Raw genomic sequence first — 18001 nt, forward strand, 5'->3', positions numbered from 1 at the left:
TTTCATTATTTTCTGCTCTCCATGCAGTGAATTCTTTCCTTACTCTTCTCCCCTTCTTCACTTGGCTACTTATTTTCAATTAAAAATTTCTTATAAGCACTCCGTTAGCTGTTTCTCAAATACTCTGATATATAGTGTTTTCATTATTTAAATTATTACTGAGGCCGGGCGTGGTGGCTCAGGCCTGTAATCCCAGCACTTTGGGAGGCCAAGGTGGGCAGATCACTCGAGGTCAGGAATTCAAGACCAGCCTGGCCAACATGGCAAAACCCCGTCTCCAGTAAAAATACAAAATTAGTCCGGTGTGGTGGCATGTGCCTGTAATCCCAGCTACTCAGGAGGCTGAGGCAGGAGAATCGCTTGAACCTGTAGGGTGGAGGGTGCAGTGAGCCAAGATCACGCCACTACACTCCAGCCTGGGTAACAGAGTGAGACTCTGTCTCAAAAACAAAACAAAACAAAAAATTATTACTGAGTGCTAGTGTTTACCTTGTAACTAATGTAAAAACCTTAATGCTCGGGCTGGGCGCGGTGTTTAACGCCTATATCCCAGCACTTTGAGAGGCCGAGGCGGGCGGATTATGAGGTCAGGAGATCGAGACCATCCTGGACAACACGGTGAAACTCGGTCTCTACTAAAAATACAAAAAAAAAAAAAGCTGGACGTGGTGGCAGGCGCCTGTAGTCCCAGCTACTCGAGAGGCAGAGGCAGGAGAATGGCAGGAACCCGGGAGGCGGAGTTTGCAGTGAGCCAAGATTGTGCCACTGCAATCCAGCCTGGGTGACAGAGCGAGACTACGTCTCAAAAAAAAAAAAAGAAAGAAAAACCTTAATGCTCAATTTCCTTAATCTCTGACCATGTTCAATAATAAAATTAGTGTACTTCTTTTTCCTACTCCCTCCTTCCTCACCCATCCACCTTTATCTTTTACTGTTCATTTCACTTTGTGCTGTTATTTATATCTTTATTACTTAGTTTTTCAGGTTTTTTTTTTTTTTTTTTTGAGACGGAGTCTTGCTCTGTAGCCCGGGCTGGAGTGTAGTGGCCGGATCTCAGCTCACTGCAAGCTCCACCTCCCGGGTTTACGCCATTCTCCTGCCTCAGCCTCCGGAGTAGCTGGGACTACAGGCGCCCGCCACCTCGCCCGGCTAGATTTTTGTATTTTTAGTAGAGACGGGGTTTCACGGTGTTAGCCAGGATGGTCTCGATCTCCTGACCTCGTGATCCGCCCGTCTCGGCCTCCCAAAGTGCTGGGATTACAGGCTTGAGCCACCGCGCCCGGCCAGGTTTTTTTTTTTTTTAAAGATGGAATCTCGCTGTTGTTGCCTGGGCTGGAGTGCAATGGCACAATCTTGGCTCACTGCAACCTCTGCCACCCAGGTTCCAGCAATTCAAGACCACCCTGGGCAACACAGCAATACCTGATCTCTAGAGAAAAATAAAAAATTAGCCAGGTGTGGTGATGCACGTCTGTAGTCCCAGCTCCTCAGGAGGCTGAGGTGCAAGAATCACTTGAGCTCAGGAGTGCAAGGCTGTAGTGAGCTATGATCACTGCTGCACTCCAACTTGGGCAACACAGCAAGACCCTGTCTCTAAATATATATATATATATATATATATATATATATATATATATATATACACACACACACACATTTTTTAAATAAATAAAATAAAATGTGGGTGTTATGTTTTTGTTGAGGATTTTATTATAGGTGTTTTGCTTCATTTTTTTTCTGCTATGGAGAAACTCAAGGCCACCCTGCATTTTTCTAGTTTATCTGTAACTGGATGCCAAAGGATTTTACTGTTTTTTGGGGGGATTCAGGGCTTGGGGCAAAGTCTAGTAACTTTATTAAAATATGTCTCAGTGTTGACCATTGTTGGACAATTTTCTCTGAGGCATGGTATATCCTTTTCTTTTTTGTTTTCTTGAGACGGAGTCTTGCTCTGTCACCCAGGCTGGAGTGTGGTGGTGGATCTCGGCTCACTGCAAGCTCCGCCTCCCGGGTTCCTGCCATTCTCCTACCTCAGCCTCCCGAGTAGCTGGGACTACAGGTGTCCACCACCACACCTGACTAATTTTTTTGTATTTTTAGTCAGGATGGTCTTCATCTCCTGACCTCGTGATCCACCCGCCTTGGCCTCTTGAAGTGCTGGGACTACAGGTGTGAGCCACCGCACCTGACCTCTTTTCTTTTTTATAGATAGAGTCTTGCTCTGTCACCCAGGCTGAAGTATAGGGGCATGATCTCAGCTCACTGTAACCTCCACCTCCTGGATTCAAGCGATTCTCCTGCCTCAGCCTCCTGAGTAGTAGGGATTACAGGAGTGCATCATTGTGCCTGGCTAATTTTTGTATTTTTAGTAGAAATGGGGTTTCACCATGTTGGCCAGGCTGGTCTTGTACTCCTGACCTCAGGTAATCCGCCTGCCTCAGCCTCCTCACCAGGCGTGAGCCACTGTGCCCAGTCTGCACTTTTCAATATGTAGATTCAAACCTTCTGTGCTTTCAAGGAAATACAATTTTTGAAACTGTATCTTTTCCTTTCCTTATGATTCTTTTACTTTATTTTCTCAGCATGCCCACTCAAAGGGCCTAAAACCAATGTCCCCACAGAAGCAAGAAACATACCTAATGCCCAGATCTTGGTTGTTAAATATTGTTCCTCGCTAATTGCACTGAATCTCCTTGGAGAAATGGCTAATTCTCAGTCCATGACCATGCATATCGATCTACAGCCACCGAGAGACACTACTGACCAGCCTAACCAGAGTACAGAGTCCTAAAGCTTTAGGTCTGTTTGTTGCTCCTCATTGCAAATTTCCCCCCAATCCTGATATAGACAGGCCATGTATTTTTGTAAATAGTTTCCTGGGAACACAGACATACCCATTTGTTTAAAGACTGTCTAGAGCTGTTTTCATGCTACTGTGGCATTGTCAAGTAGTTGCCACTGAGACCGTAAGGCACACAAAGGCTAAAATATCACTAACTAGACTTTCACAGAAAAAGTTTGCCCCCAGCTCTAATCCTTGATTCCTTTAAGCCATAATCTCATCTTTTTATCTTTTCATGCCAGAGAAAGCCTTCTGCATTGTTTTTATAAAGTCCAGTCCAACAGAAAGAACACCTTTAGGTAAAAACCTAAACCTAAGGCCAGGCAGGAGGCCCTGGTTTTGCCTCCAGTGAGATTACCTCAGAGTGGAAGAGGGAGCAGTGTCACTTGCCAGGCTCCTTTATAACCCCAAGGAATTCAAGACAATAATCAAGAAAGAAACTGCTCTATTTTTTGACTAAGGCAAACTAAAGTATACTTTGCATTTCTTCAAATTAAAGATCACTAGCAGGTCACTGAGCTGGACGTATACTAATATTTAAAAGTTACTGTTTGGCTCCTTACATCTGAAAGCAAACTCTCCAGAGACATAGGATCCATCTTGCTGTAGACATTCCATAGATTCAAACTCACATCCTGCAACTGCAACAGAGAGCAAAAACATTGAAATAATTAAGTCAATATCATTAGGACAATCAGAATTATTTTCTGATGTTCAGAAATGACTCTTTTGGTGTAAACTAGTGTGAATAGAATAAATCAAAATTTTATCAATTATATTAGACCTATACATATAATGTTTTCCCATACAAGGAAACTATTTTTTCAGAAACTTTGGTACCGATTATCTTCAATAATGGGCACATATATACTTATACACACACACATGCACATATAGACTTGTATATTGTGTATTTTTTGCCTTTGTTTTAAATAAAATTTTAATAAAAAAATCCATGTCCATGCTTTAAAAATCAAATGGTACAAAAGGCTTATAATAAAAAATGGTAATCCCCGACTCCAACCTTTCACAAACCCTGACTAGTCTCACTCCTCATAAGCAAACACTTAGGTGCTCCCTTCAGCAGCACATATATTAAAATTGGAAGGATACAGAGAAGATTACCATGGCCCCTGTGCAAGGAGGACATGCAAATTCCAAGGATGACATGTAAATTCATAAAGCATTCCACATTTTCAAAAAATAATTTTTTAAAAAATGAAACAACCACTTAGAACTCACTTCATTTTCTTTAGAAACTAAATATTGACTTCTGGCAAAGATGTAGTTCTTCTACATCCATTCCTATTCCCAAACTGTTTCTTTCTCAAACTCTCAGGCTCAAGCAATCCACCCATCTCAGCCTACCAAAGTGCTGGGATTACAAGCATGAACCACCGTGCCTGGCCCCCAAACTGTTTACACACACATATCCTAACATCATTTAAAACCATAAAATGACTTTTTTGGCTTATTAATAATTTTTTTACACAATGAATTGCTTTTATTTTGGTATGCATCAGCATTTAGTGGTCCTGAACAGAAAGTGGAAAGACGAAGCAATCTGCCAGGAGGTCAAGCCTGCCAATTTCAGGGATCTGCTGTGCACACCTGGTTCTTTCTTAATCCCTGCTGAGGATCTTGAGAAGCAGCAGCAGTACCAAAACCAAGGCATGCACCGGATTCAGGGTTCTTTTTGTTCCAGTTGTCAGATTCCAAACTAGACCCCAGTGGATCGCAAGGATGACCAAATGAAAGCCCTGTTTAAAACTTCGATTTTTAAAAGCAAAAGCAATTACAGGAAAGTAAAACAATTCAGAGGGATCATGTGTGCTTCCAAGTGTCTTTATGTGGCCCTTCTCCAAGTTTAACCACCAAGGACTCTGAGAGCTGGCAGGTCTGAGTAACCCTGGTGACTATTATTTTCACCTTATCAAAACCTGAGTTAAAAACAATGCATCAGGCCGGGCGCGGTGGCTCACGCCTGTCATCCCAGCACTTTGGGAGGCCGAGGCGGGCGGATCACAAGGTCAGGAGATCGAGACCACGGTGAAACCCCGTCTCTACTAAAAATACAAAAAATTAGCCGGGCGCGGTTGTGGGCGCCTGTAGTCCCAGCTACTCGGGAGGCTGAGGCAGGAGAATGGCGTGAACCCGGGAGGCGGAGCTTGCAGTGAGCCGAGATCGCGCCACTGCACTCCAGCCTGGGCGACAGAGCGAGACTCCGTCTCAAAAAAAAAAAAAAAAAAAAAAAAAAACAATGCATCAGCTGATGACAGCAGAGTGGCAGGGCTGAGGACCCAATACCCATTTCCCAGGCTGGTGGAGAGTGAGTAAGTACGGTTCCAAAACTAAACAAAGGGAGGTCAAAGACTCTTTCCAACCTTACCTGATGGCTTCTGGCCAAAGCAAGGAAGTGTCATGGAAGGTGTTAGGTGGTGATGGTGCAAAAAGCAACTTGAGGAGGACGGAATAAAAAACAGCACCCCTTGATAAAGGTGGGGGAGAGAAGATATGGGGAAAGCTCTGAATTCCTCACCAAAGGCCAATCTCAGAGGGGAGTAGAGGGGTTACAATCTATGCTTTGGCCAAAGGCGGAAGCGAAGGAGTGTGGGGGAAAGGATGATGGCTTGGAAGGGGCATCACTTAAGACTTTAAGAAACCAGGAGTGCAGGCAAAGCACCCCACATACCCAGCAGTAGTCCCACAGGCTATGACCTGAAGCCTTCACATCTACTCTAACAAGCCCTCCAGGCTAGAGGGCTGTTGTTGCAGGGAAAGTGGGAGGTGGGAGGATAAGGGGAAAAGGCAGAGACCCCAGGCCATGTAATCAGCAGCAAGGTGATTGTGTGATGTGTCTTTTCACAGTTGAGTTAGATGTGCCCCACCAGTTATGATGGGAATCAATTTAAACAGACTTTCTTGATCCCAGAAGTTCTACTACGTGGACAGTGGCTACACTTGACAGGATGATTTGTTATAGCACAACTTACATATTTCAAATGGACAACAAATTAGTATCATTTACAGTATCTTAACTTCCTTTGAATGGGAGCTTCCTTTTCAGTACTCCGAGGTCTACAAGACATATCTAGAAAATTTACTACTGTGAAAAATGAAGACTGCTTAAATTCAATGTCGGGGGAAAGGGGAAGGGCTGTGGTTTTTCTTTTTGATTAATTGCTCTAACACTGTCCTTCAGGTGGCTGAGGGAGTTTCATATTTTCTTTAGACATCATTAGGTGCCGAAGCTCTTGCAGGACAACTTTGATGCTATATGAATTCTGCCATTTTGATAGCACTGATATGGCTCTTGCGTCCACCCCTCCATTAAAACTATTAACTCCATTCATATTAATTTTTTGTTACAAATCTTACAAGGGGGGGGTGTTTCTGAGTATTTAGGTCCATATTCTATTTTAAGGCTATATATTCAGTTTTCATAAATTGTTCTTGGAGGCCCAATTATCATCCCTGTCCATGTTGTAAGTGTCATGTCTTCGTAATCTTCTAGACCCCAGCTAACTGTGTCATCTCCTACTCCTTTCTGGCCTTCTTCAAGTTCTTCCAACAGTCAGAAATTGCAAGGGACTTTTAATAGTGAGCCCGTTGTGGCTGTCATCTTGCGTTGCTGTCACTTGAAGTGGTTTATTAATAATTATTGTTTACAATGTTAAAACCATGTAAATAGTATTTACTGCAGGCTAAGTACATTTTACATTCCAATTTGCTTTATTATTATTCTTAGAAGTACTAACAGCTTCATTTTTTTTCACCTGTATACTTTTTTTTACAAATCAATTCTATTTTTTTCTAACAGCCCCATCCAATTTGCCTACTCCAGGGTGTCTCAACAGTAACACTATTTTCATTTTGGGCTTGATATTTCTTTGTTCTGTGGGGTTGCCCTGTGCATTGCAGGCCCTCACTAGCTGCCTATAACACCTCCCCCACACAGTGCAAACCAAAAATATTTCCAAACATTGTCAAATGCCTACGGGGAAGGAGAAGACAAATTCACCCCGATTGAGAACTACTGATTTAAACATATCAGAAACTCTATCAAATTCCCTTTCTTCTTCTACCTCATTCTGGCTGGACATTCACATTCTTTGATATCATCCTGGAGCTCTCAGTTGATGGATTTGGCTCTGTGGTTTACTTGTCTCCTCTTTCTTGGTTAACTACCTTGTTTGGTGGAACACGTTATCCAATAGCTAAGAAAGGATTAATGCAGGCTGGGCACAGTGGCTCATGCTTGTAATCCCAGCAATTTGGGAGGCTGAGGCGGGCAGATCACCTGAGGTCAGGAGTTCAAGACCAGCCTGGCCAACATGGTGAAACCCCTTGCTACTAAAATACAAAAATTAGCCAGGTGTGGTGGCACACACCTGTAATCTCAGCTACTTGGGAGGCTGAGGCAGGAGAATCACTTGAACCCAGAAGGCGGAGGTTGCAGTGAGCCAAGATCGTGCCTTTGCTCTCCAGCCTGGGTGACAGAGTGACACTCCGTCTCAAAAAAGAAAGAAAAAAAAAAAGATTAATGCAAAGCAAACTTTTCTCACACCTGTAATCCCAGCTCTCCGGGAGGCAGAAGCAGGAGGACAGTATGAGCCCAGGAGTCCAAGACCCGCCTGGGCAATATAGAGAGACCCTGTTCTCCACAAAAAGGAAAACAAAACAAAACAAAAAGACATAAAATGTCTTTATGCTGTCCTCATGACTATGACTTTGGATTCTTTATTTTCTCTGCACTTCACCTTGGATAGTTTCTAATGCTATGGCTTCAAATTCACTAATCTTTTCTTTGGCATTACCCAATCTGTCATTAATCTCATCTAGTGTATATTTCCTCTTAAAAAAATTCTCAATTATTACATTCATTATTATCCAGTGTATTTCTCATCTTAGATGCTGTAGTTTTCATCTCTAGAAGTTTGAATTTTTGTTTTGTTTTGTTTTTGAGACAGCGGTCTTGCTATGTTGCCCAGGCTGGCCTTGAACTCTTGGATGCAAGTGATCCTCCTGCCTCAGCCTCCTGAATGGCTGAGACTACAGGCACACGGCACTGCACCCAGTTGTGGGTCTCTTTTTATATATTCTATGACTCAGTCTTTTCTCTAGCCTCTTGAACACATGAAATGCAGTTATAATAACTGTTTTAATGTCCTTGTCTTCTAATATTTCTGTCAATTCTAGGCCAATTTTGAAGACTGATTACCTCATTATCAATTGTGTTTTCCTGCTTTTTTAAAGCCTGATGATCTCTGGATGCCAGACACTATGAATTTTACCTTGCTGGGTGCTAAATATTTTGGTATTCCTATAAATATTCTTATGCTTTGTTCTGGAAAGCAGTTAAGTTACTAGAAAACAGTTTGATCCTTTGGGGTCCTGCTTTTATGAATTATTAGGAAGGTCTGAAGCCACTGCTCAGTGCAGGGTTGATTTTTCCCTGCTACTGAGACAAAATCCTGCTGAGTGCTCTACCCAGGGCCCAGTGAATTACAGGCATACCTCAGAGCTATTGCAGGCTTGGTTCCAAATCACTATAATAAAGTGAATAATGCAATAAAGCAAGTCACACACATATTTTGGTTTCCTAGTACATATAAAAGTTATGTTTACAACGTACCATAGTCTATTAAAGTCTATTTTTTTTAGCAATAACACATCTAAAAAAATCAAATGTACATACCTTAATTTTAAAATACTTTATTACTAAAAAATGCGAACAGTCAACTGAGCCTTCAGTGGGTCATAACCATTTTGCTGGTGGAGGGTCTTGCCTCCATATTGATGCCTGCTGACTGATCAGGGTGTTGGCTGCTGAAGGTTGAGAGGCTGTGGCAATCCCTTTCTCTCCCCTTCCTTTCCTTTCCTTTCCTTCCTCTCTTTCTCTCTCTCCTTCTTTTCGTTTTCTTGAAATAGAGTCTCGTTCTGTCACCCAGGTTGGAGTGCAGTGGCGCAATCATAGCTCACTGCAGCCTTGACTTCTGGAGCAATCCTCCAGAAAGACTGCTTCCTTCTCAAGCAATCTTCTCGGCTTAGCCTCCTGAGTAGCTAGAACTACAGGTGCACCATCATGCCAACTAATTAAAACAAAAATCTGTTTTTGTAAAGATGGGATCATGTTATGTTGCCCAGGTTGATCTTGAACTCCTAGTCTCAAGTGATCCTCTTGCCTCAGTCTCCCAAAGTACTAGGATTACAGGCATGATCCACTGTGCCAGCAGCAATTTCTTAAAATAAGACAACAATGAAGTTTTGCCGCATCAGTTGACTCTTACTTTCACAAAAGACTTCTCTGTAATATGTCAGGCTATTTGATAACATTTTATTTATTTATTTATTTTTAGGAGGAGTCTTGGTCTGTTGCCCAGGCTGGAGACCAGGGGCGTGATCGCGGCTCACTGCAACCTGTCTCCTGGGTTCAAGCGATTCTCTTGCCTCAGTCTCCTGAGTAGCTGGGATTACAGGTGCGTACCACCATACCCAGCTAATTTTTGTATTTATAGTAGAGGGTTTCACCATGTTGGTCAGGCTGGTCTTGAACTTCTGACCTCAGTGATCCGCCCACCTTGGCCTCCCAAAGTGCTAGGATTACAGGCGTGAGCCACCATGCCTGGCCTTGCTAGCATTTTACCCACAGTAGAACTTTTTTCAAAATTGGAGTCAATCCTCTCAAACCATGCCACTGCTTTATTAACTAAGTTTGCGGAATATTCTAAGTCCTTTGTTGACATTTCAACAATGTTCACAGCATCTTCACCAGGAGTAGAGTCCATCTCAAGAAACCACTTTCTTTACTCATCCAGAAGAAGCAACTCCCCATCCATTTCAAGTTTTTAACATGGGATTGCAGCAAGTCAGTCACATCTTCAGGCTCCACTTCTAATTCTAGTTGTCTTGCTATTTCTACCAAATCTGCAGTGACTCCCTTTACTGAAGTCTTGAACCCCTCAAAGTCATTCATGACATCTGGAATCCACTTCTCACAAACTCCTGTTAATGTCAATATTGTGACATCCTCCTATGAATCATGAATGCTCTTAACGTCGTCTAGATTGGTGAATCTTTTTGAGAAGGCTTTCCATTTTTTTTTTTTTGCCCAGATCCATCAGAGGAGTTTATTGCCTAACAAAATGTATTTCTTAAGTAATAAGCCTTTAAAGTCGAAATGACTCCTTGATCCATGGGCTACAGAATGGATGTTGCATTAGTAGGCATGAAACAACATTAATTCTCTTGTACACCTCCATTAGAGCTCTTTGGTGTCTAGCTGCACTGTCAATCAGCAGTAATATTTGAAAGGAATCTTTTTTTCTGAGCAGTAGGACTCAACAGTGGGCTTAAAATATTCAGTAAGTCATGCTGTAAACAGATGTGCTATCATCCAGGCTTTGGTGATCCATTTAAAGAGCACAGAGTAGATTTAGCATAATCCCTAAGGGCCCTAGGATTTCCAGAATGGTAAATGAGCAATGACTTCAACTTAAAAGTCACCAGCTGCATTGGCCCCTAACAAGAGAGTCAGGCTGTCCTTTGAAGCTAGGCACTGACTTCTCTCTATTTATGAAAGTCCTACAGGCTGGGCGCTGTGGCTCACACATGTAATCCCAGCACTTTGGGAGGCCGAGGTGGGAGGATCACTTGAGCCCAGGAGTTCAAGACCAGCCCTGGCAACATGGTGAGACTCCATTTCCACAAAAAATAGAAACGTTAGCTGGGCATGGTGGTGTACCCCTGTAGTCACAGCTAGTTGGGAGGCTGAGGTGGGAGGATGGCTTGAGTTTGGGAGGTCAAGGCTGCAGTGAGCCGTGATAACACCACTGCACTCCAGGCTGGGCAACACGGCGAGACTCTGTCTCAAAAATAAAAAAATAAAATAAAAAAGAAAGTCCTAGATGGCATCATCTTCTTATACAAGGCTGTTGTCCGCACTGAAAATCTGTTGTTTAGCGTAGCCACCTTCATCAAGTATCTTAGGTAGATCTTCTGAATAACTTGCTGCAGCTTCTAAATCAGCACTTACTGCTTCATCTTGCACTTTTACGTTATAGAGACAGCTTCTTTCCTTAAACCTCATAAATCAAGCTCTGCTAGCTTTAAACTTTTCTTCTGCGGCTTCCTCAACATTCTCAGGCTTTACATTAAAGAGAATTAGGGCTTTGCTCTGGATTAGGCTTTGGTTTAAGGGAATGTTATGGTTGGTTTGATCTTTTAACCAGACCACTCAAACTTTCTCCATATCAGCAATATGGTTGTTTCACTTTCTTATAATTTGTGTTCACTGAAGTAGTGCTTTTAGTTTCCTTCAAGAACTTTTCCTTTGCATTCACAACTTAGCAGTTTGGTGCAAGAGGTCTAGCTTTCAGCCTGTCTTGGCTTTCGACATGCCTCCTTCACCAAGCTTAACCATTTCCAGCTTTTGATTTAAAATGAGATAATTGTGACTCTTCCTTTCCCTTGAACCTTTATTGGCCACCCGGCTATTTTTCTACTGTTAGTAGAGACGGGGTCTCGCCGTGTTGACCAGACTGGTCTTGAACTCCTGACCTCAGGTGATCCGCCCACCTTGGTCTCCCAAAGTGCTGGGGTTACAATAAAGGTTATTAATTGGCCTAATTTCAATATTGTTACGGTCAAGGAATAGGGAAGTCAGAGAAGAAAGCAAAAAATGAGGGAACAGCCAGTGAAGCGTCAGAACACACCCATTTATTAAGTTCATCATTTCATATGGGTGCTGTTTGTGGCGTCCCAAAACAATTCCGATGGTAACATCAAAGATCACTCATCATGGATTATCATAACAGATATAACAATAATAAAAAAGCTTGAAATATTATGAGAATTACCAAAATGTGACACAGAGACACAAAGTGAGCACATGCTGTTGGAAAAATGGAGCCAGCAGGCTTGCTGGATGCAGGCTGCCACAAACGATAAATTTGTGAAAAAAAAAAATGCAATATCTACAAAGTGCAACAAACCAAGGCACAATAAATTAAGATAGGCCTGTATGTGTTTTTCCAGTCTAACTGGTGAAAACAGGCACTGTTCTCAGCCCTGAACACACACATCAGGCACTATCCTCGAATCCTTTCAGACAGGCTTCTCTTGACTTTGAGTAGTTACCACATACATGACAACATGGATCAATACTCTGCTGAGTACTGACTAGGGAAAGGGGAATCTTTGGATGGTTCTTTCCTCTTTAGTACTCTAACTGCTTTGGTCTCCCGAGACTCCCAGCTGCATCTCCTAACTCAGGGAGTGCACTGGGCTCCACCTGGGTACTCTCTTCTCTATGCTGTGTCTGCAAACTTTCTCAAAGTAATAAGCTAGTACCATCACGGGGCTCACCTTGATTGTTTCCATCACTCAGGGAATCAGGATTCCTCACTGCCTGATGCCTAGTTTCTTGAAGACCATTGTTTCATTATTTTGTTTGTGGTTGTGTTTTTGTTTTGGGGGGGGGTTTGTTGGTTTGGGAACCAGTTTTTGTTGTTTTGTGGTGGGTGACTTGTTTTTTCTTCCAGGAAGCTTTTTTTTTCTTTTTTGGCCAACCTTACTGACCACCTTCCTGGAAGCTTTTAAAGATATTCTTTCATCCAGGCTGGGTACAGGTGGCTCATGCCTGTAATCCCAGCACTTTCGGAAGCTGAGGCAGGCAGATCACCTGAGGTCAGGAGTTTGGGACCACCCTGGCCAACATGGTGAAACCCCATTTCTACTAAAAATACAAAATCAGCCAGGCATGGTGGTGCATGCCTGTAATCCTAGCTTCTTGGGAGGCTGTGGCAGAAGAATCGTTTGAACCCGGGAGGCAGAGGTTGCAGTGAGCCAAGATTGTGCCATTGCACTCCGGCCTGGGCAACGAGAGTGAAACTCCATCTCAAAAAAAAAAAAAAAAAAAAGATTTTCTTTTATCCTTAGTGTCTGAAATGTCACGGACAGATTAAGGTTTTTTTTTTTCCTCTTCCCATTCATACCTAAGTGATTTAATTTAAAAGCTTTTATTTCTCTTTATGATTGGAAATGTTTATTTTATTTTATTTTATTTTATTTTATTTATTTATTTATTTATTTATTTTTTTAGACGGAGTCTCGCTCTGTCACCCAGGCTGGGGTGCAGTGGCCGGATCTCGGCTCACTGCAAGCTCTGCCTCCCGGGTTCACGCCATTCTCCTGCCTCAGCCTCCCGAGTAGCTGGGACTACAGGCGCCCGCCGCCTCGCCCGGCTAGTTTTTTGTATTTTTTAGTAGAGACGGGGTTTCACCATGTTAGCCAGGATGGTCTCGATCTCCTGACCTCGTGATCCGCCCGTCTCGGCCTCCCAAAGTGCTGGGATTACAGGCATGAGCCACCGCGCCCGGCGGAAATGTCTATTTTTTAAAAAGATTTCTTTCCTTATGGTATCCCTGCCTCCTCTTTCTAGAAATTCTACTCATTGGATATTAGAATTCTCAGATCGGTCTTTTAACATTTAAAGTTAACTTTTTTTTTTTTCTTTTTTGAGATGGCGTCTCGCTCTGTCACCCAGGCTGGAGTGTAGTGGTGCGATCTCAATTCACTGCAACCTCCACTTCCTGGGTTTGAGCAATTCTCCTGCCTCAGCCTCCCGGGTAGCTGGGACTACAGGCATGTGCCACCACACCCAGCTATTTTTTTTTTTTTTTGAGACGGAGTCTCGCTCTGTCGCCCAGGCTGGAGTGCAGTGGCCGGATCTCAGCTCACTGCAAGCTCCGCCTCCCGGGTTCACGCCATTCTCCTGCCTCAGCCTCCCGAGTAGCTGGGACTACAGGCGCCCACCACCTCGCCCGGCTAGTTTTTTGTATTTTTTTAGTAGAGACGGGGTTTCACCGTGTTAGCCAGGATGGTCTCGATCTCCCGACCTCGTGATCCGCCCGTCTCAGCCTCCCAAAGTGCTGGGATTACAGGCTTGAGCCACCGCGCCCGGCACACCCAGCTATTTTTCTGTCGTTAGTAGAGATGGGGTCTCGCCATGTTGACCAGACTGGTCTTGAACTCCTGACCTCAGCTGATCCACCCACCTTGGTCTCCCACAGTGCTGGGGTTACAGGTGTGAGCCACCGAGCCCGGCCTAAAGTTAACTTTTAAAGTTAAAGTCTTTTAAGTTTTTTCTCATATTTTCTATAACTGTGATGTTTTTATTCTACCTTTCTAAAGACTTTCCTAACTTTACCTTCCACCCCTCTATTGATTTCATCAATTATGATTTTCTAGAGCTCGTATTTTCCACACATTCAGTTATTACAACATTTACTTGTCCTATGGTTGTGAAATCTTACATTTTTCTGGGCATCCAAAAAGGGTTTTATGTCTTTTCTTCTATACCTTAAATTATCTTTGGGTCTTAATGAACTGGTTTTTTAAAAAAAAACTTCATCTTTTTCTTTTGAGTTATTGCTGTTTAATCAAATGTCTGGTGATCTTTGGCTTCCTATTCGTACTTTGAAATGAGGCAATGAAAAGGTTAACTGGAAGCTGTATATTCCTGATAACTGATAAGCAGAGCTTCTATTACTGGGTCTCCATCCCCTTATATTCTACATGCCAAAATGTGAACAGCTTTACTCTCTCAGGAAGCAAAAACTACACTAGCCAATGAAATCTTTTTGTTTCGTCTTGCCTTTCAGTTTATTTATTTAATTTTTATTTATTTATTTTGAGACAGGGTCTCACTTTGTTGCTCAGGCTGGAGTGCAGTAGTTCAATCAGCCCACTGCAGCCTGGAGCTCCAGGGCTCAAGCTATCCTCTGGCCTCAGCCTCCCAAGTAGATGGAACTGTAGGCACATGCCACTGTGCCCAGCTCATTTTTTTTTTTTTTTTTTTGAGATGGAGTCTCACACTGTCACCCAGGCTGGAGTGCAGTGGCACAATCTTGGCTCACTGCCTCCTGGGTTCAAGTAATTCTCCTGCCTCAGCCTCCTGAGTAGCTGGGGTAACAGGTGCCTGCTACCACGCCCAGCTAATTTTTGTATTTTTAGTAGAGATGAGGTTTCACCATATTGGCCAAGATGGTCTTCATCTCTTGACCTCATGATCCACCCACCTCCACCTCCTAAAGTGCTGGGATTACACGCATGAGCCACCACGCCCAACCGTGCCCAACTAATTTTTAAAAACTTTTTGTTGCCAGGCTGGTCTTGAACTCCTGCCCTCAAGTGATCCTCCTGCCTTGGCCTCCCAAAGTGCTAGGCTTGATTACAAGTGTGAGCCACTCACCAGGCCCTTTTCAGTTTTTTTACAGAACCTCCACCCAGATCTGTTCTTTGTTTTTCCTAGGGTGGAGGTGGCATCTGCAAATGTCTGGTTGCTTGTCACTTGAGGGGAGAGGAGAGTGGTAGAGGGAGGTACAGACTATTACATAACAACCTTCAATTTAATTCTTTCCTTTCAATATCACCAATTTCCACTCTCTACTCTCCACTTCATCATCATCTTCCCCATTGATTTAATCTACTTGGCCCCTTCCTCTGTATTCTGGAAAAGCTTTTCAAGTGTGTCAACTGATCAGATTTTTTAAGGGTATTAAATTTGATATCTATTTTTTAATGCAAGTTTTCATTCTACTAATAAATTCTGAGACTTCCTACAATCTTTTCTTATATGTCCTCCATCTCCCTTTTTAATTCTGACTGTTCACCTCATTGACAGATCTCATTTTTTAAATAAATTTTGTTCCTAAAAAGTACCAAAAAGAGACATTTTCTCAATTATTTATTTTGTTCCTTGAAGAAAATCTTTTTTTAAAGCATGCTGATCTATCCCTGCATCTAATATGCTGTGGTCTCTTTCTTACATTTTGTTGACCCTTTTCCTAATTCTTATTCCAGCTTTCAATATGAAGATCTATTTGTCCATAAACAGATGAATGAATGCTCACTGGTTACTCATTATTTAGAAGTTTGCTATTAGGATCCTCTCCTTGTGGAGCTGGTTGATGTAAATTTACATTACCAGATCACAGTTCCAGCAGTGGGAGAGTAAGAAGAAGGAAGTTAGAGGCAGAAAATGCCTTAGCAGAGGAACTTCCCTGTACCGCTTCCCAGGAAGAAATAATTATCTGTATCGATGACTCAGTTTGGCAGAGCATAAATGCCAAGTAAAAGCTGTGTCTGGGCTTGGCTTTCTTTCTCATGCTGGCACCTACCACATGAGGAACAAAACATATCTGGGCTAACGACTTTCTTCTGGGTATGGCCATATAATAAAACACAAGTTTTTAAAAATTAAGCTATAAGTATAGCTCTCCTTCTCTTAGCCTGCAAAGGAAGTAAGAGCCTTTCTGACTCAGGCAGTCATCAGGCCATCAGAGTGGAGTAGAGAGGGTAGTGGCAGAGCACATCTATAGGCCAAACTGCTCCACACCTCAAAGTACTGGGAAGGGCAGGGGAAAGAAGAAGACTGAGGTGGGGTAGAATGAGATGGAGACAAAAGGAAGTATCTGAAAATAAAAAGGAGCAGCTACAGAAAAGGGCAGGATGTGGAGAGAGGGACCTAGAGAAGACCTATAGTAACTCTTCCTTTATGATGTGTACCATTTCCTCTTCATGGCCCATCCCATTTCCTAAAAACACCATCCTAATGTAAAGATCTACATTACTTTTCAAAGGCTTTTTTTTTTTTTGGAAGGAGATAACATTCTTTTTGAATGTGACTTCACAGTGTGACGCACCTTAAGGTCAGAAAACCTCTCTCATTTGGGTTATACCAACTATGTAGCCTCCCAGTGCACTTCTTCCAATATGATTCTAGCTGCAGCCCAGGGGTGAGGAGCACAGGCTCTGAAACCAGACCATCTGGATCTGGCCCCAGCTCTGCCTTTCTGTAGCTGTGTGAAATCGGGAAATTCATTTAATCAGTCTTAAATGGGGATGTAAAATAGGACCTACCTCAGAGGGTTACTATAAGAATGAGATCAGTCAATTCACATAAAGTGCTTAGAACAGTACCTGGCATATAGTAGGCACTCAGACCTAGTTCATATAATTAATTAAAAATAAATATTACCATTATTAATATTATAAAAATATTAAGTTTCTTCTCTAACCCCTATGGCCTGCCTCCCTTCAAGCCCCCACTCTTCTAAGTTAGAGAGCATTAATTCCCAGTAGGGGCAGCTTCCACAGCCTTGTGGATGTTCTGCTACTTGTAGTCAATGTGAGAATACTGTGATTTTGGAAAAAGAAAAATGGAGTCCAAGTGGTATGCTTCCCTTCAGCCCCACAGCCCATGCTGCTCCATTTCAGAGGATGTGATGTGGTTCTCCCAGGCAAGCCTCCAGTCATCTGCTAGGGATGCCAGTACTTCTCAGAGGGGTAGAAATTAGCTCTGTGCCTTGCTTCTAAGGGACCCACTTACTCTCTCCCTAACAGGATGTCCCCACTTCTAGCATGACAATGCTCCCCTTCCCTGGTTTCCTGTACTGGGCAGGTCATTTCAGTGAGGATCCCACGGAGGCACATAGATACTCGTGGTAATGCTGCTAACCTATCAGGCCATTTTCCTTAATCTGTACTCTGGACCACCCCCTGTCCCAGACTCACTTAAGAAATATTTACCGGTCATTTTCTAGATGCAAGGAATGCTGAAATAAAAGACACTGTTCTTACCACAAAAGCTAATCTTTCCATTCCTCTAGTACATTGCCCTTACCCAAATTCTGCACTGTCCCTTTCATTGCTCTTGAATAGTTCTCAATTTATATAAATTATATAAATTTCTGACATACAAACAACAACAAAGTTATGTTTTTGTACTTAAGAAGCCTCCAGTACAAAGACCAGGGTGGGTGGGCTGGTGTGCAAGTGTGACAAATGTGTAGTAACAGGATCATAAAATCTGTAGGAGAAGTCAATCTAGGGTGCTACAGGAGTAGACAGGAACAACAGTTAGCTCAGAATGGGGTAAGGGAGAGGAAGGACGGAGAAAACTCCAAGAAGGACACAGGACCTCAGTCTGGAACTAGCCTTTAGCAGCAACTATTTTCCATTTCAAGTCTTTTAACTTGCTCCATGCCCTTGAGAAGTAACTGCCAGCTTTTTGGTGTCATAATAATGCACACCCACAAGGGTTCTTCATAAAAACCGCCCAGTGGCAGACAAAAACTGGCATACTGCTTTTCATAC

The 18001-nt window shown here is 42.8% G+C and overlaps 1 protein-coding gene, 1 non-coding gene and 1 pseudogene across 5 annotated transcripts in view; 1 reads left to right on the plus strand and 2 right to left on the minus strand.

Moving 5' to 3' along the window:
- The window catches only part of DNAAF9 (dynein axonemal assembly factor 9), a 164107-nt gene that overhangs the window by 115751 nt on the left and 30355 nt on the right, over positions 1 to 18001 (minus strand). For all 4 annotated transcript variants that reach the window (XM_071079596.1, XM_071079595.1, XM_011741278.3 and 1 more), the window contains one exon: positions 3406 to 3483. In XM_071079596.1, coding sequence (XP_070935697.1) covers positions 3406 to 3483 — 78 coding nt within the window. The remainder of the gene's footprint in view (positions 1 to 3405; positions 3484 to 18001) is intronic.
- LOC112426627 (U6 spliceosomal RNA) lies at positions 3914 to 4022 on the plus strand. The gene has a single exon (XR_003018001.1). It is a non-coding gene; the product is annotated as a U6 spliceosomal RNA (small nuclear RNA).
- Positions 5102 to 17997, minus strand: LOC139358491 (ubiquitin-conjugating enzyme E2 variant 1 pseudogene; annotated as a pseudogene).

The sequence above is a fragment of the Macaca nemestrina genome, chromosome 15 (assembly GCF_043159975.1).
Source record: "Macaca nemestrina isolate mMacNem1 chromosome 15, mMacNem.hap1, whole genome shotgun sequence".
Lineage (NCBI taxonomy): Eukaryota > Metazoa > Chordata > Mammalia > Primates > Cercopithecidae > Macaca > Macaca nemestrina.